Source organism: Asterias rubens, chromosome 19, assembly GCF_902459465.1.
Source record: "Asterias rubens chromosome 19, eAstRub1.3, whole genome shotgun sequence".
Taxonomy (NCBI): Eukaryota; Metazoa; Echinodermata; class Asteroidea; order Forcipulatida; family Asteriidae; genus Asterias; species Asterias rubens.
Genome location: NC_047080.1, coordinates 6,059,950 through 6,083,778, shown reverse-complemented (window position 1 = coordinate 6,083,778; position 23,829 = coordinate 6,059,950). Strand labels below are relative to the sequence as shown.

The 23,829-nt window shown below is 37.1% G+C and overlaps 1 protein-coding gene across 4 annotated transcripts in view; it reads right to left on the bottom strand.

Moving 5' to 3' along the window:
• The window catches only part of LOC117302993, a gene marked incomplete at its 5' end in the record, with an annotated part of 68,423 nt that overhangs the window by 8,814 nt on the left and 35,780 nt on the right, over nt 1-23,829 (bottom strand). For all 4 annotated transcript variants that reach the window (XR_004520475.1, XM_033787013.1, XM_033787014.1 and 1 more), the window contains 13 exon segments: nt 91-143; nt 402-504; nt 1,771-2,005; nt 2,567-2,694; nt 6,556-6,813; nt 9,041-9,307; nt 9,895-10,161; nt 11,292-11,558; nt 12,146-12,412; nt 13,544-13,810; nt 14,398-14,664; nt 15,799-16,065; nt 17,199-17,465. Coding sequence is in view for 3 of the 4 variants with exons in the window: in XM_033787013.1 (XP_033642904.1) it covers nt 91-143; nt 402-504; nt 1,771-2,005; nt 2,567-2,694; nt 6,556-6,813; nt 9,041-9,307; nt 9,895-10,161; nt 11,292-11,558; nt 12,146-12,412; nt 13,544-13,810; nt 14,398-14,664; nt 15,799-16,065; nt 17,199-17,465 (2,913 nt within the window).

Sequence of the window (23,829 nt, the reverse complement as noted above, 5' to 3'; positions counted from 1 at the left end):
GCTGGTTATTTTCACCAACAAGTAAAAAATTTCACGCCACACTATGGGGAGGGGCCTTTGTTAAGAATAGTTTTATTAAAAGATCCTTACCTGTAATTTCATTTTTTTGGTCACAAGTAACACCACTATATTCATCAGGACAACTGCAAACAAATTAATAAACAATTAACAAAATAAAATTAGAACAATTAAACGTTGGGATATTATTTTATTCTTAGGTAGTTTGCAGTGTTGAATAATGATGGGAACACAAGGTTGAATGAAAGCAAAGTGTTGTTGCATAAAAAACAATGACCCCCCCCCAAAAAAAAAAAATAAAAAAAAATAAAATAAAATAAAATAAACTCAAAAAAATAAAAAAAATAAATAAATAAACCCGACAGCTTTATTTAACTTCTTACCTACAGGAATATGCAAAAACTGGAAATATTCCCAGTCTTTTGCATGTACCACCATTGGAGCAGTACGGGATTGGACAGCTATCAACAGTACCGGTAACATTTTCTGTCAATCCAAAAGAAAAGAACTTCACAAATTGTTGAAAGAGTAAACTGATTATCATGTGCTTTTTAAAAGGTCTATGTACTTTTTGTAGGAAAAAAAAAAACCCACAATGTCCACAGAATTACACTAAACTTACACAGTTTGAGGATATTGATAGTAGAAAGCTTCCCTGAAAATATTACTTGCCGAGGTGCTGTAGTTTTTGAGAAATTAGTAAAACAATGTCACAAAAATACGTTTTACAAGCTAAAATAATTGTTGTGACTTGTTTTACTCATTTTCTCAAAAACTACAGCACCTCAGCAAGTAATAGTTTAAGGGAAGCTTTCTACCATCATTATCTGTAAGCGTTGTAAGTTTCATGTAAATCTGTGGACATCGTGTTTTGTGTTACAACAAGTACCCAAATCCTTTAAACACAACACACAGTCTGTCGTCTCCAGTTGAAAACATAAACAATGTTTTGTCATGGATTTTTGCATATTTTGATTGCAATAATCAAACAGCATTTCAGCAGTTCTGGTTTAAACTTCATGTACGTGCATAATATGTAAAAACAAAGTCCATATTACTAGTATACATGTATGCCGTAAGTTTATAGTGCGCTTCTGCACATCACAAAGAAGGCAGATTCGTTAAGTTTTTCCGTAGGCCTTTTCTTCTTCCTTTTGAGAGCAGCCTTCAAATCATAATTGGATATTAATGCACCATCAGACACACTGGGGAAACACCCCTTCTCTTAGCGATAAGTGTGTACATGCATCAATAGTTTTTGAAACATCACATGGAACCTACATGCACTACATGGGTCTCGAGCCCACCGATTCAGAACCAACAACATAGCTTGAGTTTGGTGCTCCTAATTACTCGGCCATGAAACATTTGTTTAAAAATGAATTTAAAAAGAAGAATTTCATGCTGAATTTTGGAAAAGGTTGAGCTTTAAAGTTATGGGTACTGCTGTGACATTTTAAAACATCAACAGTTTATTTTGTATTATATAACAACCATTTAATGCATTGTGGCTAGCAATATTGCGCATCAATTTATATCAGTCCTACATGCTACACTTAGAAAACAACTTCATTTTAAGACTACATGTAAAACTTCAAACCAGTGTTTTTTCTGAAACTGTGAGTTTGGTGTGCCTAAAAGCAATAACCTTCCTGAATTTACGATCTCTAGTTGTTTCACTAAAAACAGATTTCTGGTTTTTAATAAAAAATGTTTCAAAATGCAAATATACTTCTTTGCACACAAACTTACGGTCAACCACTACAGATTTGGGTTCTACTAAGATGACATCAACTCCATCAGAAAGTTCCTTATCTGGAATGGTATCATCTTCTAGTACGTGTTGCACATCAGAGGGAGTTACTGTAGACCCTTCAGAGTATTCTAGCAGTACAGTCGCAATGACAGAGCCTCTTTTAAAGACCACTACACTAATGCGGATCAAGTCGTTGCCTGTAGTTGTACTTCTTGACAGTGTTTGATTCATCTGTTATAAGATAATTCATTAGGACATGGCAGTCAACTACAGATCTACATCAGAGTTAGTCAATCAATCTTGCACCATCACTTTCCACTACATGTATCTTGCACTCTTTGGTGTTCCAGTGCTGTTAGCGATGAGATTTTCATATCTCTTCCGAGGTCTACCCCGTCTATTTATCCCCAGTTACTGTTTCTAGTGGAATGCATTTTTAGAGTCTGTTGTTTTTTATTCCCACTATGTTGCCAAACCAGAGTACACATTAAAAATTTAAGGGACAAAATGATGAGCAAGTAAGCAGCATATGGGCCATTCAAAATAGTCTATGTTAAAAAATTAGATTTTTTAAAAACTGGTTTGACCACCCACCCCAAGTTTTTGTAAATATTGAATGGCTTTTTGTTTTGTTCATACAATAGCAATTTGTACACTACCCATGGAATTGACCCCTTGAGGGTTCTCCAAAACTTTCAAATATCTGTGAGACTTTCATTGTCTTGATGTTTCAGCAGGTTTAGAACAAGTAATTTTCTGTAATACAGTAGTTGAAGTGAAACAAACACTTACCACTTGTATAATGACAGAGATAAGTTCGACTGATTTTGCAGATTCCATGTTGTTTAACGATTCATCAAAAACAACATCTTCTTGATTTACTTGTATAACTTGGATGGTTAAGGTAAACTTTGATGTTCCTGATTAAAGACAAAACAAAAACATTCCATAGAAAAATAGCTGTGATAGTTATAAATATAAATAACTTTGAGTTCCATATAATATGCAGCTGCAAATTGATGTGTTACTGTGTCCTCTGTTAAGTACCGACAGGTACAGTAATAAGACAATAAACAAACCGTTACATGTACATGTACAGTACGGCACGCACAGTTGTTGATTTTCATTATACTTTGTAACCATGCAGACTGGTCTGAAGAAATATGTACCCACAAAACTTTCACGGACCAGAGAACAGATGCCTTCAAGTCAATTTTAGTGATGGGATGCAACCAAAAAGATGTGTGTACAAGTCAGAACATTACACTATGCATGCAATCACTATAATTACCACTACCCATCACAATGCAATCACTATAATTACCTCTACCCATCACAATGCAATCACTATAATTACCTCTACCCATCACAATGCAATCACTATAATTACCTCTACCCATCACAATGCAATCACTATAATTACCTCTACCCATCACAATGCAATCACTATAATTACCACTACCCATCACAATGCAATCACTATAATTACCTCTACCCATCACAATGCAATCACTATAATTACCTCTACCCATCACAATGCAATCACTATAATTACCTCTACCCATCACAATGCAATCACTATAATTACCTCTACCCATCACAATGCAATCACTATAATTACCTCTACCCATCACAATGCAATCACTATAATTACCTCTACCCATCACAATGCAATCACTATAATTACCTCTACCCATCACAATGCAATCACTATAATTACCTCTACCCATCACAATGCAATCACTATAATTACCTCTACCCATCACAATGCAATCACTATAATTACCATCTACCCATCACAATGCAATCACTATAATTACCTCTACCCATCACAATGCAATCACTATAATTACCTCTACCCATCACAATGCAATCACTATAATTACCTCTACCCATCACAATGCAATCACTATAATTACCTCTACCCATCACAATGCAATCACTATAATTACCTCTACCCATCACAATGCAATCACTATAATTACCTCTACCCATCACAATGCAATCACTATAATTACCTCTACCCATCACAATGCAATCACTATAATTACCTCTACCCATCACAATGCAATCACTATAATTACCTCTACCCATCACAATGCAATCACTATAATTACCTCTACCCATCACAATGCAATCACTATAATTACCTCTACCCATCACAATGCAATCACTATAATTACCTCTACCCATCACAATGCAATCACTATAATTACCTCTACCCATCACAATGCAATCACTATAATTACCTCTACCCATCACAATGCAATCACTATAATTACCTCTACCCATCACAATGCAATCACTATAATTACCTCTACCCATCACAATGCAATCACTATAATTACCTCTACCCATCACAATGCAATCACTATAATTACCTCTACCCATCACAATGCAATCACTATAATTACCTCTACCCATCACAATGCAATCACTATAATTACCTCTACCCATCACAATGCAATCACTATAATTACCTCTACCCATCACAATGCAATCACTATAATTACCTCTACCCATCACAATGCAATCACTATAATTACCTCTACCCATCACAATGCAATCACTATAATTACCTCTACCCATCACAATGCAATCACTATAATTACCTCTACCCATCACAATGCAATCACTATAATTACCTCTACCCATCACAATGCAATCACTATAATTACCTCTACCCATCACAATGCAATCACTATAATTACCTCTACCCATCACAATGCAATCACTATAATTACCTCTACCCATCACAATGCAATCACTATAATTACCTCTACCCATCACAATGCAATCACTATAATTACCTCTACCCATCACAATGCAATCACTATAATTACCTCTACCCATCACAATGCAATCACTATAATTACCTCTACCCATCACAATGCAATCACTATAATTACCTCTACCCATCACAATGCAATCACTATAATTACCTCTACCCATCACAATGCAATCACTATAATTACCTCTACCCATCACAATGCAATCACTATAATTACCTCTACCCATCACAATGCAATCACTATAATTACCTCTACCCATCACAATGCAATCACTATAATTACCTCTACCCATCACAATGCAATCACTATAATTACCTCTACCCATCACAATGCAATCACTATAATTACCTCTACCCATCACAATGCAATCACTATAATTACCTCTACCCATCACAATGCAATCACTATAATTACCTCTACCCATCACAATGCAATCACTATAATTACCTCTACCCATCACAATGCAATCACTATAATTACCTCTACCCATCACAATGCAATCACTATAATTACCACTACCCATCACAATGCAATCACTATAATTACCTCTACCCATCACAATGCAATCACTATAATTACCTCTACCCATCACAATGCAATCACTATAATTACCTCTACCCATCACAATGCAATCACTATAATTACCACTACCCATCACAATGCAATCACTATAATTACCTCTACCCATCACAATGCAATCACTATAATTACCTCTACCCATCACAATGCAATCACTATAATTACCATCTACCCATCACAATGCAATCACTATAATTACCTCTACCCATCACAATGCAATCACTATAATTACCTCTACCCATCACAATGCAATCACTATAATTACCTCTACCCATCACAATGCAATCACTATAATTACCACTACCCATCACAATGCAATCACTATAATTACCTCTACCCATCACAATGCAATCACTATAATTACCTCTACCCATCACAATGCAATCACTATAATTACCTCTACCCATCACAATGCAATCACTATAATTACCTCTACCCATCACAATGCAATCACTATAATTACCACTACCCATCACAATGCAATCACTATAATTACCTCTACCCATCACAATGCAATCACTATAATTACCACTACCCATCACAATGCAATCACTATAATTACCTCTACCCATCACAATGCAATCACTATAATTACCTCTACCCATCACAATGCAATCACTATAATTACCACTACCCATCACAATGCAATCACTATAATTACCTCTACCCATCACAATGCAATCACTATAATTACCTCTACCCATCACAATGCAATCACTATAATTACCACTACCCATCACAATGCAATCACTATAATTACCACTACCCATCACAATGCAATCACTATAATTACCACTACCCATCACAATGCAATCACTATAATTACCTCTACCCATCACAATGCAATCACTATAATTACCACTACCCATCACAATGCAATCACTATAATTACCTCTACCCATCACAATGCAATCACTATAATTACCTCTACTCATCACAATGCAATCACTATAATTACTTCTACCCGGCACAAAGAGGGAAAAAGGGTATACTAATAATCTCCCTTTTCCAAGATTTATATTATATAGTGTAGTTCCCCAGTTCAGTTTGTTAGACAAATATAGATAATGACAAATGGATAGGCTGCCAACATTTACCCATATGTAGTATTCAGCATCTTCAAGCATGCAATGGCTTATTAAAGGCTCTGTGGCTATATATATGGCCAAGGTTTGGATGATTTACAATCAACACAAACCATGTTGGAGGCATCATGGTCATGTTTATTTTGTTCTTTGAGAACTTGCCTTGCTATTTTTTTCTACTTCAGCAGAGTTGATTTAGTTGTGAGACTTCTTTGTTCTAAAAACAAACTGTTCTGCTCGTTATGGAAGGTAGGCATTAATCAGATGGAAATACAACTTTTGCTAGTTTGATCGAGGTATAAACATTTATAAGGCAGTAACTTACGAAGTACATCGATTCCAAAGGAACAAGTTGCATTATTTTCCGAAGAGTCAACTGCTGTGCATGTCACTGTTGTGGTTCCTACATTGAATAGACTGCCTGACGTCACCACTATGCCTTCACCATTAACACATATAATATCGATTGGATCAATTACACCATCAACAACATCAACAGCTGTTGGAAAGATGTCTCTTGTTTGTGGCTCAAAGTCAGTGTACACAACATCCGATAAGCAGTTTATCACAGGGCTGACATTGTCTGTAAGATAGTTTGATATAAAGTGTTTTAAAGATCATTTAAAAAAGGATCTAAACTAAAATTGAGGTAGATGCACAAACAGAACTCAAAACTTAAAGGGAAGGTGTACAGGTTACACGTTTGGTAATTACTCAAAACAAATATTAACTTAACAACTGACTTGGTAATGAGCATTAGAGAGCTGTTGATAGTATAAAACATTGTGAGAAACGGCTCCCTCTGAAGTAGCATAGATTTTGAGAGAGAGCTAATTTCTCACTAGTCTTTTATTCCTATCTGAAAGCACACAAATTCGCCCAACAAGGGTGTTTTTCTCTCATAATTTTCTCGCAACTTCGATCACCAATTGAGTTCAAATTTTCACAGGTTTGTTATTTTATGCTTATGTTGAGACACCAAGTGAGAAGATTGGTCTTTGACAACTACCAAACTTGTACCTTCCCTTTAACATTAAACAAGAAATAAGATAAATGTAGACTAGTGGGTTAAATCTGCAATGCCACAACCGATGGTTTTATAATGGCTTGGTATTTTGTGCATCCTCATTTATCCATTTTTACTGGTTTCATTTTACATTTTGTTGTTGGATATTAGGGTAACTTTGTGAGGTTCTATATAGTTTATGTGGTTTACTGTTGTGATTGGTTTCTCGCTGTCCGGGATTGCAAGTCTCATTGAATTCTCTAGCAAGTTTTTCCTGCTCAGTTGGCTGGAATCCTGGCAGGATTCTCCCGAATTCCCAACAGGCTCCCGCCAGGAATCTAGATAAAGTTTTCTAGGGGAAAGGGATTTAATAACAGATCAGGAGAATAAAAAGGAAAAATATGACAGCTGATATTGCATTTGAGACTAACCATGTTTTTGGCACTTTCGGAACACAAAAAAAAATTCACAGATTTACAAATAACTTACAGGGTTTACAGAAGGTAATGGTGAAAGTCTTCACTTGAAATATTATTCTATGAAATGCTTTACTTATTGAGAAAAACAATAAAACAATATCAATTCTCGATATCGAGAATAACGGATTTATTTTAAACACAATATGTCATGACATGGCGAAACGTGCGGAAACAAGGGTGGGCTTTTCTGTTATTTTCTCCCGACTCCGATGACCGATTGAGCCGAAATTTTCACAGGTTTGTTATTTTATATAAAAGTTGTGATACACTAAGTGTGGGCCTTGGACAATACTGTTTACCGAAAGGGTCCAATGGCTTTAAGCAGGATATACAGGTAGTACATGTACAACTCTAGAGGGAAGAAACTGAGTGAGTACCACCAATGACCAAAGTCTTTGCTTTAATAAAGCCATTGGACCCTTTCGGTAAAAAGTATTGTTCAAGGCCCACACTTCGTGTATCACAACTTCTATATCAAATAACAAACCTGTGAAAATTTAGGCTCAATCGGTCATCGGAGTCGGGAGAAAATAACAGGAAAACCCACCCTTGTATCCGCGCGTTTTGCCGTGTCATGACATGTGTTTAAAATAAATCTGTAATTCTCGCTACCGAGAATTGATACTGTTTTACTGTTTTCTCAAAAAGTAAAGCATTTCATGGAATAATATTTCAAGAGAAGTCTTTCACCACCATGACCACTACCTTCTGTAAACCCTGTAAGTTATTTGTAAATCTGTGAGTTTTTTTTTTTTCTGTACCGAAAGGGTCCAGAGGCTTTAAGATCAGCTACAGGACATTAGATGTGCATGAGTAGGTGAGGCCAAAAGTACAGTTACATGTAGGTTGAACAACTAATGAAACTCCAGTAGAGCATGTACCGTTATAATACATGTAAACGACGCTTAATGAGGTCACAGAGCAAAGTAGAGAAGGGTTCCAGAGATCAAACACAAGCAGGCCCAACAAACTTTAGCATTTGATATCATTCAATCAGGGACATTAGACAAGCTGGAACACCAAAAATGGCGAGAGTACTCTAAGACACGCGACACATTGTGGACTTTTACAAAGTAGAACAAAACCATAAGGGGAAGAACTGTCGTTGTTTTCAGTCCATAAAAACCACAAAAAAGCTGGAGAACTGACCCAGATCAGATCCCCAAATGATTTTGTGTCAAATGATGCAATAATTGTTTTGGAGCTCTCTTAATAATAATTTGAATTTTCAAATTTGATTTGAAGGGAAATGATTCTGAGAGCAGGAAATGCTTGCGAAATGTTGAATAATTGTCATTATCAAGAGGATATAACAGAATACTTACCTATAACAGTTATGTTAAATGTGCATGTTCCTTCATTCAGTGCAGTATCATTAACTTTGCATGTCACTGTTGTTAAGCCTACTGCATATGTGTCACCTGACATCACCGTATTACCCATTTTATCGTCTTTACATACAACATAGGTTGTAACATCACCATCAACAGTATCACTGGCTGATAGTGACCAAGTGACAGTGGACACTGCTGTTCCATGATCCACATTCATGGAAAGAGCAGTTGGACATGTGAATGTAGGAGCTTCATTATCTATAAGAAAAAAATCATTTTCATTTCGTTTTGTTATTTGACATTTTTTAGACAGCACCTAAACAAATATGCCATTGTATCTATCTGAACGGTTGAGCCGGCAAAATTCTTTTCTAAAGACACATCACACCAGCTTAACTGCACATTGTGTGGATGGAATGGCTTAATTTTTGTAAGTGTTTAGTGAGAGTGTCTCTCAAGATGTCTAATGAGATGCTGGAAATCACACTACCGGGTAATTAGGCATTCCAGTCCTTATAATGTTGGCCGGAAAAAAACTGTTGCCAGAGATTTTGGATGATGTGTGAAGAATTTGATGGAATTGAATATTGTGTATCATAACCATTTTAGTGAAAACAAGCCGTGTTGTTTGTATTGTTTTACTATCCATGCACTGTGTGGCAGTGTGCTGCCTTTTGATAACTGTATGATGACGAGGCACAAACATGTGGGCTATGAGATTGAGGATCTAGCAAAAATGTTATTCCAAGATGTTTTGCAATATTTACAAAAAGTAGAGAAGTATAAGTGAGTATTCAAGAAACTTTTTGACAAATTACATTGTATGTTCAAAATCATGTACTTACCTATAACAGTGATGCTAAATGGGCATGTTCCTTCATTCAGTGAAGTATCATTAACTCTGCATGTCACTGTTGTTAAGCCTACTGCATATGTGTCACCTGACATCACCGTATTACCCATTTTATCGTCTTTACATACAACATAGGTTGTAACATCACCATCAACAGTATCACTGGCTGATAGTGACCAAGTGACAGTGGACACTGCTGTTCCATGATTCACATTCATGGAAAGAGCAGTTGGACATGTGAATATAGGAGCTTCATTATCTGCAAAGAGAGCATGACACAATTAAACACAATTTTAAATGACATTCATCAATAACTTTGGAAGTTTATGCATTCTTGTTGGTCCAAACATGATCTGTGGGAGATTTTCACCAGTCTGGGAATCATTACAAAATATATTGTTCATTTTTGTAGTGACACATTTGAAACAGATTTTATACAAATTTCAGGGAAAAGAAAAAATCTTGAAAGCGAAACCTACAGTCAAGCATTTAGAGTTAAGTTCTACAAATTATCTGTGTATATCCAAATTAAAACAAACTTTTTAAAGCAATCGCACAACATTGGGATTCGGTAAATCATCGGAGTCGGGAGAAAATAACGGGAAAACCCACCCTTGTTTCCGCATTTTCGCCGTGTCATGACATGTGTTTAAAATAAATCCGTAATTCTTGCTATCGAGAATTGATATTGTTTTACTGTTTTCTCAAAAAGTAAAGCATTTCATGGAATAATTTTTCAAGAGAAGTCTTTCACCACCATGACCACTACCTTCTGTAAACCCTGTAAGTTATTTGTAAATCTGTGAGTTTTTTTTTTTCTGTACCGAAAGGGTCCAGAGGCTTTAAGAACAGCTACAGGACATTAGATGTGCATGAGTAGGTGAGGCCAAAAGTACAGTTACATGTAGGTTGAACAACTAATGAAACTCCAGTAGAGCATGTACCATTATAACACATGTAAACGACGCTTAATGAGGCCACAGAGCAAAGTAGAGAAGGGTTCCAGAGATCAAACACAAGCAGGCCCAACAAACTTTAGCATTTGATATCATTCAATCAGGGACATTAGACAAGCTGGAACACCAAAAATGGCGAGAGTACTCTAAGACACGCGACACATTGTGGACTTTTACAAAGTAGAACAAAACCATTAGGGGAAGAACTGTTGTTGTTTTCAGTCCATAAAAACCACAACAAAGCTGGAGAACTGACCAGATCAAATCCCAAAAATGATTTTGTGTCAAATGATGCAATAATTGTTTTGGAGCTCTCTTAATAATATATTTAAATTTTCAAATTTGATTTGAAGGGAAATGATTCTTAAAGCAGGAAATGCTTGCGAAATTTTGGATAATTGTCATTATCAAGAGGATATTAGAGAATACTTACCTATAACATTTATGTTAAACTGACATGTTCCTTCATTCAGTGCAGTATCATTAACTTTGCATGTCACTGTTGTTAAGCCTACTGCATATGTGTCACCTGACATCACCGTATTACCCATTTTATCGTCTTTACATACAACATAGGTTGTAACATCACCATCAACAGTATCCCTGGCTGATAGTGACCAAGTGACAGTGGACACTGCTGTTCCATGATTCACATTCATGGAAAGAGCAGTTGGACATGTGAATGTAGGAGCTTCATTATCTATAAGAAAAAAATCATTTTCATTTCATTTTGTTATTTGACATTTTTTAGACAGCACCTAAACAAATATGCCATTGTATCTATCTGAACGGTTGAGCCGGCAAAATTCTTTTCTAAAGACACATCACACCAGCTTAACTGCACATTGTGTGGATGGAATGGCTTAATTTTTGTAAGTGTTTAGTGAGAGTGTCTCTCAAGATGTCTAATGAGATGCTGGAAATCACACTACCGGGTAATTAGGCATTCCAGTCCTTATAATGTTGGCCGGAAAAAAACTGTTGCCAGAGATTTTGGATGATGTGTGAAGAATTTGATGGAATTGAATATTGTGTATCATAACCATTTTAGTGAAAACAAGCCGTGTTGTTTGTATTGTTTTACTATCCATGCACTGTGTGGCAGTGTGCTGCCTTTTAATAACTGTATGATGACGAGGCACAAACATGTGGGCTATGAGATTGAGGATCTAGCAAAAATGTTATTCCAAGATGTTTTGCAATATTTACAAAAAGTAGAGAAGTATAAGTGAGTATTCAAGAAACTTTTTGACAAATTACATTGTATGTTCAAAATCATGTACTTACCTATAACAGTGATGCTAAATGGGCATGTTCCTTCATTCAGTGAAGTATCATTAACTCTGCATGTCACTGTTGTTAAGCCTACTGCATATGCGTCACCTGACATCACCGTATTACCCATTTTATCGTCTTTACATACAACATAGGTTGTAACATCACCATCAACAGTATCACTGGCTGATAGTGACCAAGTGACAGTGGACACTGCTGTTCCATGATTCACATTCATGGAAAGAGCAGTTGGACATGTGAATATAGGAGCTTCATTATCTGCAAAGAGAGCATGACACAATTAAACACAATTTTAAATGACATTCATCAATAACTTTGGAAGTTTATGCATTCTTGTTGGTCCAAACATGATCTGTGGGAGATTTTCACCAGTCTGGGAATCATTACAAAATATATTGTTCATTTTTGTAGTGACACATTTGAAACAGATTTTATACAAATTTCAGGGAAAAGAAAAAATCTTGAAAGCGAAACCTACAGTCAAGCATTTAGAGTTAAGTTCTACAAATTATCTGTGTATATCCAAATTAAAACAAACTTTTTAAAGCAATCGCACAACATTGGGATTCGGTAAATCATCGGAGTCGGGAGAAAATAACGGGAAAACCCACCCTTGTTTCTGCACTTTCGCCGTGTCATGACATGTGTTTAAAATAAATCCGTAATTCTTGCTATCGAGAATTGATATTGTTTTACTGTTTTCTCAAAAAGTAAAGCATTTCATGGAATAATTTTTCAAGAGAAGTCTTTCACCACCATGACCACTACCTTCTGTAAACCCTGTAAGTTATTTGTAAATCTGTGAGTTTTTTTTTTTTTTCTGTACTGAAAGGGTCCAGAGGCTTTAAGAACAGCTACAGTACATTAGATGTGCATGAGTAGGTGAGGCCAAAAGTACAGTTACATGTAGGTTGAACAACTAATGAAACTCCAGTAGAGCATGTACCATTATAACACATGTAAACGACGCTTAATGAGGCCACAGAGCAAAGTAGAGAAGGGTTCCAGAGATCAAACACAAGCAGGCCCAACAAACTTTAGCATTTGATATCATTCAATCAGGGACATTAGACAAGCTGGAACACCAAAAATGGCGAGAGTACTCTAAGACACGCGACACATTGTGGACTTTACAAAGTAGAACAAAACCATTAGGGGAAAAACTGTCGTTGTTTTCAGTCCATAAAAACCACAAAAAAGCTGGAGAACTGACCCAGATCAGATCCCCAAATGATTTTGTGTCAAATGATGCAATAATTGTTTTGGAGCTCTCTTAATAATAATTTGAATTTTCAAATTTGATTTGAAGGGAAATGATTCTGAGAGCAGGAAATGCTTGCGAAATGTTGAATAATTGTCATTATCAAGAGGATATAACAGAATACTTACCTATAACAGTTATGTTAAATGTGCATGTTCCTTCATTCAGTGCAGTATCATTAACTTTGCATGTCACTGTTGTTAAGCCTACTGCATATGTGTCACCTGACATCACCGTATTACCCATTTTATCGTCTTTACATACAACATAGGTTGTAACATCACCATCAACAGTATCACTGGCTGATAGTGACCAAGTGACAGTGGACACTGCTGTTCCATGATTCACATTCATGGAAAGAGCAGTTGGACATGTGAATGTAGGAGCTTCATTATCTATAAGAAAAAAATCATTTTCATTTCGTTTTGTTATTTGACATTTTTTAGACAGCACCTAAACAAATATGCCATTGTATCTATCTGAACGGTTGAGCCGGCAAAATTCTTTTCTAAAGACACATCACACCAGCTTAACTGCACATTGTGTGGATGGAATGGCTTAATTTTTGTAAGTGTTTAGTGAGAGTGTCTCTCAAGATGTCTAATGAGATGCTGGAAATCACACTACCGGGTAATTAGGCATTCCAGTCCTTATAATGTTGGCCGGAAAAAAACTGTTGCCAGAGATTTTGGATGATGTGTGAAGAATTTGATGGAATTGAATATTGTGTATCATAACCTTTTTAGTGAAAACAAGCCGTGTTGTTTGTATTGTTTTACTATCCATGCACTGTGTGGCAGTGTGCTGCCTTTTAATAACTGTATGATGACGAGGCACAAACATGTGGGCTATGAGATTGAGGATCTAGCAAAAATGTTATTCCAAGATGTTTTGCAATATTTACAAAAAGTAGAGAAGTATAAGTGAGTATTCAAGAAACTTTTTGACAAATTACATTGTATGTTCAAAATCATGTACTTACCTATAACAGTGATGCTAAATGGGCATGTTCCTTCATTCAGTGAAGTATCATTAACTCTGCATGTCACTGTTGTTAAGCCTACTGCATATGCGTCACCTGACATCACCGTATTACCCATTTTATCGTCTTTACATACAACATAGGTTGTAACATCACCATCAACAGTATCACTGGCTGATAGTGACCAAGTGACAGTGGACACTGCTGTTCCATGATTCACATTCATGGAAAGAGCAGTTGGACATGTGAATATAGGAGCTTCATTATCTGCAAAGAGAGCATGACACAATTAAACACAATTTTAAATGACATTCATCAATAACTTTGGAAGTTTATGCATTCTTGTTGGTCCAAACATGATCTGTGGGAGATTTTCACCAGTCTGGGAATCATTACAAAATATATTGTTCATTTTTGTAGTGACACATTTGAAACAGATTTTATACAAATTTCAGGGAAAAGAAAAAATCTTGAAAGCGAAACCTACAGTCAAGCATTTAGAGTTAAGTTCTACAAATTATCTGTGTATATCCAAATTAAAACAAACTTTTTAAAGCAATCGCACAACATTGGGATTCGGTAAATCATCGGAGTCGGGAGAAAATAACGGGAAAACCCACCCTTGTTTCTGCACTTTCGCCGTGTCATGACATGTGTTTAAAATAAATCCGTAATTCTTGCTATCGAGAATTGATATTGTTTTACTGTTTTCTCAAAAAGTAAAGCATTTCATGGAATAATTTTTCAAGAGAAGTCTTTCACCACCATGACCACTACCTTCTGTAAACCCTGTAAGTTATTTGTAAATCTGTGAGTTTTTTTTTTTTTTCTGTACTGAAAGGGTCCAGAGGCTTTAAGAACAGCTACAGTACATTAGATGTGCATGAGTAGGTGAGGCCAAAAGTACAGTTACATGTAGGTTGAACAACTAATGAAACTCCAGTAGAGCATGTACCATTATAACACATGTAAACGACGCTTAATGAGGCCACAGAGCAAAGTAGAGAAGGGTTCCAGAGATCAAACACAAGCAGGCCCAACAAACTTTAGCATTTGATATCATTCAATCAGGGACATTAGACAAGCTGGAACACCAAAAATGGCGAGAGTACTCTAAGACACGCGACACATTGTGGACTTTTACAAAGTAGAACAAAACCATTAGGGGAAGAACTGTCGTTGTTTTCAGTCCATAAAAACCACAACAAAGCTGGAGAACTGACCCAGATCAAATCCCAAAAATGATTTTGTGTCAAATGATGCAATAATTGTTTTGGAGCTCTCTTAATAATATATTTAAATTTTCAAATTTGATTTGAAGGGAAATGATTCTTAAAGCAGGAAATGCTTGCGAAATTTTGGATAATTGTCATTATCAAGAGGATATTAGAGAATACTTACCTATAACAGTTATGTTAAACTGACATGTTCCTTCATTCAGTGCAGTATCATTAACTTTGCATGTCACTGTTGTTAAGCCTACTGCATATGCGTCACCTGACATCACCGTATTACCCATTTTATCGTCTTTACATACAACATAGGTTGTAACATCACCATCAACAGTATCACTGGCTGATAGTGACCAAGTGACAGTGGACACTGCTGTTCCATGATTCACATTCATGGAAAGAGCAGTTGGACATGTGAATATAGGAGCTTCATTATCTGCAAAGAGAGCATGACACAATTAAACACAATTTTAAATGACATTCATCAATAACTTTGGAAGTTTATGCATTCTTGTTGGTCCAAACATGATCTGTGGGAGATTTTCACCAGTCTGGGAATCATTACAAAATATATTGTTCATTTTTGTAGTGACACATTTGAAACAGATTTTATACAAATTTCAGGGAAAAGAAAAAATCTTGAAAGCGAAACCTACAGTCAAGCATTTAGAGTTAAGTTCTACAAATTATCTGTGTATATCCAAATTAAAACAAACTTTTTAAAGCAATCGCACAACATTGGGATTCGGTAAATCATCGGAGTCGGGAGAAAATAACGGGAAAACCCACCCTTGTTTCCGCACTTTCGCCGTGTCATGACATGTGTTTAAAATAAATCCGTAATTCTTGCTATCGAGAATTGATATTGTTTTACTGTTTTCTCAAAAAGTAAAGCATTTCATGGAATAATTTTTCAAGAGAAGTCTTTCACCACCATGACCACTACCTTCTGTAAACCCTGTAAGTTATTTGTAAATCTGTGAGTTTTTTTTTTTTTTCTGTACCGAAAGGGTCCAGAGGCTTTAAGAACAGCTACAGGACATTAGATGTGCATGAGTAGGTGAGGCCAAAAGTACAGTTACATGTAGGTTGAACAACTAATGAAACTCCAGTAGAGCATGTACCATTATAACACATGTAAACGACGCTTAATGAGGCCACAGAGCAAAGTAGAGAAGGGTTCCAGAGATCAAACACAAGCAGGCCCAACAAACTTTAGCATTTGATATCATTCAATCAGGGACATTAGACAAGCTGGAACACCAAAAATGGCGAGAGTACTCTAAGACACGCGACACATTGTGGACTTTTACAAAGTAGAACAAAACCATTAGGGGAAGAACTGTCGTTGTTTTCAGTCCATAAAAACCACAACAAAGCTGGAGAACTGACCCAGATCAAATCCCAAAAATGATTTTGTGTCATATGATGCAATAATTGTTTTGGAGCTCTCTTAATAATATATTTGAATTTTCAAATTTGATTTGAAGGGAAATGATTCTTAAAGCAGGAATGCTTGCGAAATTTTGGATAATTGTCATTATCAAGAGGATATTAGAGAATACTTACCTATAACAGTTATGTTAAACTGACATGTTCCTTCATTCAGTGCAGTATCATTAACTTTGCATGTCACTGTTGTTAAGCCTACTGCATATGTGTCACCTGACATCACCGTATTACCCATTTTATCGTCTTTACATACAACATAGGTTGTAACATCACCATCAACAGTATCCCTGGCTGATAGTGACCAAGTGACAGTGGACACTGCTGTTCCATGATTCACATTCATGGAAAGAGCAGTTGGACATGTGAATATAGGAGCTTCATTATCTGCAAAGAGAGCATGACACAATTAAACACAATTTTAAATGACATTCATCAATAACTTTGGAAGTTTATGCATTCTTGTTGGTCCAATTATGATCTGTGGGAGATTTTCACCAGTCTGGGAATCATTACAAAATATATTGTTCATTTTTGTAGTGACACATTTGAAACAGATTTTATACAAATTTCAGGGAAAAGAAAAAATCTTGAAAGCGAAACCTACAGTCAAGCATTTAGAGTTAAGTTCTACAAATTATCTGTGTACGTGTATATCCAAACTTAAACAAACTTTTTAAAGGAATCGCACAACATTGGCATTCGGTAAACAGTAATGTCCAAAGGCTCACACTTCGTGTATCACACTTTATATATATAAAATAGAAAACCTGTGAAAATTTAGGCTCAATCAATCATCGGAGTCAGGAGAAAATAATTGGAAAACCCACCCTTGTTTACGCACTTTCGCCGTGTCATGACATGTGTTTAAAATAAATCTGTTATTTTCGATATAATTGTTTTAATGTTTTCTAAAAAAGTAAAGCATTTTATGGAATAATATAAAACATTGTGAGAAACGGCTCCCTCTGAAGTAGCATAGATTTTGAGAAAGAGCTAATTTCTCACTAGTCTTTTATTCCTATCTGAAAGCACACAATTCGTCCAACAAGGGTGTTTTTCTCTCATAATTTTCTCGCAACTTCGATCACCAATTGAGTTCAAATTTTCACAGGTTTGTTATTTTATGCTTATGTTGAGACACCACGTGAGAAGACTGGTCTTTGACAACTACCAAACTTGTACCTTCCCTTTAACATTAAACAAGAAATAAGATAAATGTAGACTAGTGGGTTAAATCTGCAATGCCACAACCGATGGTTTTATAATGGCTTGGTATTTTGTGCATCCTTATTTATCCATTTTTACTGGTTTCATTTTACATTTTGTTGTTGGATATTGGGGTAACTTTGTGAGGTTCTATATAGTTTATGTGGTTTACTGTTGTGATTGGTTTCTCGCTGTCCGGGATTGCAACTCATTGAATTCTCTAGCAGGTTTTTCCTGCTCAGTTGGCTGGAATCCTGGCAGGATTCTCCCGAATTCCCAACAGGCTCCTGCCAGGAATCTAGACAAAGTTTTTTAGGGGAAAGGGATGTAAAAACAGATCAGGAGAATAAAAAGAAAAAATATGACAGCCGATATTGCATTTGAGACTAAGCATGTTTTGGCACTTTCGGAACAGAACAAAAAAAGTTCACAGATTTACAAATAACTTACAGGGTTTACAGAAGGTAATGGTGAAAGTCTTCACTTGAAATATTATTTCATGAAATGCTTTACTTATTGAGAAAAACAATAAAACAATATCAATTCTCAATATCGAGAATAACGGATTTATTTTAAACACAATATGTCATGACATGGCGAAACGTGCGGAAACAAGGGTGGGCTTTTTTGTTATTTGACAAACTTGTTACAATAAAAAAAAAACATTGAACAAATAATGTAATAAACTTAAAGGAACACGTTGCCTTGGATCGGATGAGTTGGTCTTTGAAAAGCGTCTGTAACCGGTTTTAATCAAATCGATATGTGTAGAAAGATGTTGTAAAAGTAGAATACAATGATCCACACAAACACGCCTCGAAATTGCACGGTTTTCCTTTTACCTCGCCGACTAACACGTTCGGCCATTTATGGGAGTCAAATTTTGGACTCCCATAAATGGCCGACCGTGTTAGTTCGCAAAGTAAAAGGAAGACCACCCAATTTCAAGGCAAATTTGTGTGGATCATTGTATTCTACTTTTTAAACATCTTTCCAACCATATGCATTTTATAACAAACGGTTATAAACGCTTTTTATAGACCAACTCGACCGACCCAAGGCAACGTGTTCCTTTAAACTCTTCTTGTAATACCTCTGTAAACCATCAGTCATATGAGGGTAACTTAAACCAAAAAATGGTTCATGAAACTGAAACTAACAACTACACATTGTCACTGTACTATCACTCATAAACGATAACCACAGGCATAAAAAAACAATGTAAAAAAATACTTCTCAAGCAAGGAAAAACTTGAACTTCTAGGAAAAAGTCCAGATAAAAAATAAATTCTCCACTTCGGCTTGCTGTACAATCAACGATTCATCGATTTCCATGTAGAAAAATGCAACAAAAAAACATATCAAGACTGAAAAAACATCAAGCAATCGAATAATGGTATTTATATAACATAAATCAAGACACTTGTTAGATACAAGAAAACTGTTCAAAGTTCAAACTTCATGGTGTAATGAGTTCAAAATGATGAGGTGGGGTCTCCACAGCTTGTCCGAAACCAGTGGTACTACAATTTATAGTAGCGATGTTAATGTCAAAAGTTAAAAAGGACAGGGACTGGAATACACGCATCAGGGGTCTCCACCCACAAACTTGAAAAAACAAAGCTTCAGAGAATGAACTATCTCCGTTGAATTCTCGCTGATGATAGTTAGTAGCAGGCATACGCACGTACAACAGAATACTTCCCCGACGAACACCATGTCTCGAGTTGAAACAATGGAGACTGCTGGTTCCATGCCTTACCCACCCATTGAGTCCCTTGATGGGTCACATCAATGTCATGGTACAGCTCCCAACATCCTCGTCTCATCACCGCATAGCGCTGGGTGATATGTCATCGGCTTCTCTTCCGTCAACTACAACCGTCATCCTCCCTCCAGAAAACAAACTGGTGTCTAGCCATGGTGCCTGACAACAGAGAAATCCCAGAGAAAGATGACTTGAGGTGAAGCATATAGCTTGTACTGGATTACAGTTTCCTTTGACTATCCCTGATAGTTCCCATATGCCACATGATGTGTACATGGTTACTGCACATCCACCTCCTGAGTCGATCACATTCTGCTGTCCACAGCATCTCCATCCAGTCCAGAATCTCTTTTCTACCTCTTTCTCTCTTCATCCATACTCCATCAAGGTCTTTAGTAGAGCTTGCTCCGCTGATGATTTTCTCCCATGTTCCTTCCTCCTTTTACCTCCGATAAAATATTTGAGTTCATCAGTTATTTTGTTGAGCTGGCAAACCATTATAAACTGGAAACTGCAAACTGCAAACTGCCAGCAGCGCTGGCCGGGGTTCGTCCACTGCTGGGAAATAAACTTGATCCTGTCTACGACGCCTGTGACACAGAGAGTTCTTTATCAAGTCTGGAAACAACATTGTGATGAAGATAATGTGTTTTTATTCCACTTTCCCAACAGTGGAAACTGTGCGCAGCCAGCGCTGTACAAAACTATCTCACTTTAAAAACAACTCCTTACAAGATGGTGTTTTGTGAACAACTGAACTAAGATTATGAAAAAGACTCACAAGAACCAGTGTACTGCATTCCTGGGCTATGACTAAGCTAATGAATAAACATGAAACAACTAACAATACAAGAGTATGCAAATGAGACTAGTGCCATCCGTGGTTCCAGGTCTCAATATGACCATGGGGTGCAAAGATCAAGATTAAGATTGGCTAAAGAAAACTCCCACAGATGCAATAAACTGTAACTTGAAATTTAATGGCATGAAGGACAAAGATGTAATAAAGTAAAACCATGGAGAACTACCTCTTTGTTAAAATCAAAGGGAATTGAACAAATTAACAGGGAAAACAAAACCATACAGGTTTCACCTGTCACATCTGTGTACCAAGCAAGGCTATGGACCCAAAGCAAAATCATGATATACATACGTATGGCATTTGTATTGATGAAGCAGTTGGAGGATGTCCCGAGTGGGCACAAACCTCCCCCCCCCCCGCTCCATTGGCTCCTGGTTTATCTCAAGATTTGTACTGACAAGCAGTAGCAGCTGCCCGAGTGGTCACAAATCCTACCCCCCCCCAACCCCGCTCCGTCAACCCCTCTTTCACTTCAGACAGTCCAGCTGACATTCGTATATTGACAAAGCAGTTGGAGGATGCCCCGTTGAGTCACAAACCTCCCCCGCTCTGTCAACTTGTTGCTCATCTTGGTCCGGCTGACAAATGGTCCGGCTGACATTTGTATGATGAAGCAGTTGGAGGATGCCCCCAGTGGTCACAACCCCCCCCCCCCATGCAGAGTCATAGTACATTGTTGATATAAACAAAGCACCAGTCTACTTACAACGTTGCGCGACAATGGAACGAAGATTTGACAGTTGCAACTAAGGCCAAATAAAAACAAATACCAGTTGATCGTCCCCGCTCGCATCCGTTTTTGAGGCCGCATCCCTTTTTTTTTATTACTATTTACTATTTTTCATATTTTGTCAAAAAAATCTTTTCACAAGACTGGCCTAGGAGCTTTTCCCGAAACTAATGTTATGCTCTATACCACGTGTAACAGTCTTTTTCATAATACAATATTAGTGAATGCACCAACCAATCTTTTTACTTTAGTGTAATCCGACCCTATTCATAGTGTTAACACAGGTCCTCATGCAACAAATAGGTATAAAATAAGTTTGCGGTCGGTTCAAACTGAAGAATTGGTGGCCTGTTTGATTTAAAATACTTAGCGGCCATCTTGAAAAAATTACTATTTTTCGATTTTTGTATAAAAAAAATCCATCTTTTAAAAATTTGTTATGTTTTTCTCTATGGATTGGGCATGCAGTTCATTTTGTCAACAGGCTGAGGGGGTTGCATTACCTACAAAGCACTGGCAGCTCAGCTTGTGATGGGCAGAAGTAGTACTGGGCCCCCAGTATACTAAATTTGGCCCATGTGTGGCCCCCAACAGGAACACATTTGAAAATAATGCCTATGCTATCCTGTAGCAGAGTTCATTGGCCAGGCTGGCACACCATCAAAGTGCTGCAATGACCCTGTGAGCAACAATTCGCTTAGACTTGACTCAAGTCCCAATCCCGTGCCAATGTCAGCAAAACTCTTGTTTTGTGATGTTCTGCATTCTCCAACCTGTGCACGCGGTACCAGGGACTTGACGATGCCGCAGTTGCCAGATATGTATTCACTTATGAATACGTCCGGTGTTTTCCCTGAATCATTAAAGCAGTCCATCATCACACCTGTGCTTTAAGAAACCTACCATGAATTGCAATGTACTCAATAGCTTTCGCCCGATTTCTAATATTAAATTCCTTGCCAAACTCACTGAAAAGGCTGCATCATGTCAAGTCATAAACCACGTCAACAACAACAACTTCGATGAGAAATTTCAATCCGCTTATAAAGCACACCACAGTACAGAAACGGCCTTGCTCAAGGTCAAAAGTGACATTTCACATTCTCTTGACAAAAACAAGTTGTTCTAATGGTTTTACTCGATATGTATGTCTGCAGCCTTCGATACAATTGATCATCATATTCTTTTGGATAGGCTTGAGACCCGTTTTGGTATCACAGGTGTTGCCCTTGCATGGTTCCAGTCTTACCTAAATGATCGCTGTACCAAAGTGTCCATTAGAAATGCAGTATCTGATAACCATGTTCTTAAATGCTCCATACCACAGGGCTCTGTTATAGGACCACAGGGATTTATCATGTACACTCATCCCATTGGCGATATCATCAGAAACCACAATATTAATTTCCATGTCTATGCCGATGACACCCAACTTTATACCGAGTTTGACCACAAGGTTCTAGGTGATTGCCAACAGGCCCTTAGAAATCTTTATACTGAGTTTGACCCCAAGGTTCTAGGTGATTGCCAACGTGCCCTTAGAAATCTTTATACTGAGTTTGACCCCAAGGTTCTAGGTGATTGCCAACAGGCCCTTAGAAATCTTTCTACCTGCATCTCCCAAATCAACACCTGGATGAGTAATAATAAGTTGCAACTAAATCAAGCCAAAACTGAATTTATGGTGTTCACCTCTCCCAGGGTTCTTAAAACATTTCCCAACATTCAGCTCGATTTAGATATCCATCAACCCCTCTGCTACTGTCAAAAATTTGGGTGTAAATCTCGACTCATCCCTCGCCATGACCAGTCACATAAATTCTGTATGTAAGAGTGTTCACTTTCATATCCGTGATTTACGGCGTATTCGCAGGTTTCTTACTCAGTCGTCATGCCATCATGCTGTCAGATCATTGGTTCTTTCTCGCATTGACTACGCCAACACACTATTGTACGGTGTCAGAGAAGTAGATCTCAAGCATCTACAGCGCCTTCAGAACAAAGCTGCTCATCTTGTGTTTGCCTGTGGCAGACAACAAAATTCCTCTGACCTGCTGAGATCTCTTCACTGGCTGCCAGTACGAGAAAGAATCAAATACAAAATCCTCCTGTATGTTCACAAATGACTTCATGGTCAAGCACCAAAATACCTCACAGAAAACTTCATCCTCTACAATACTGG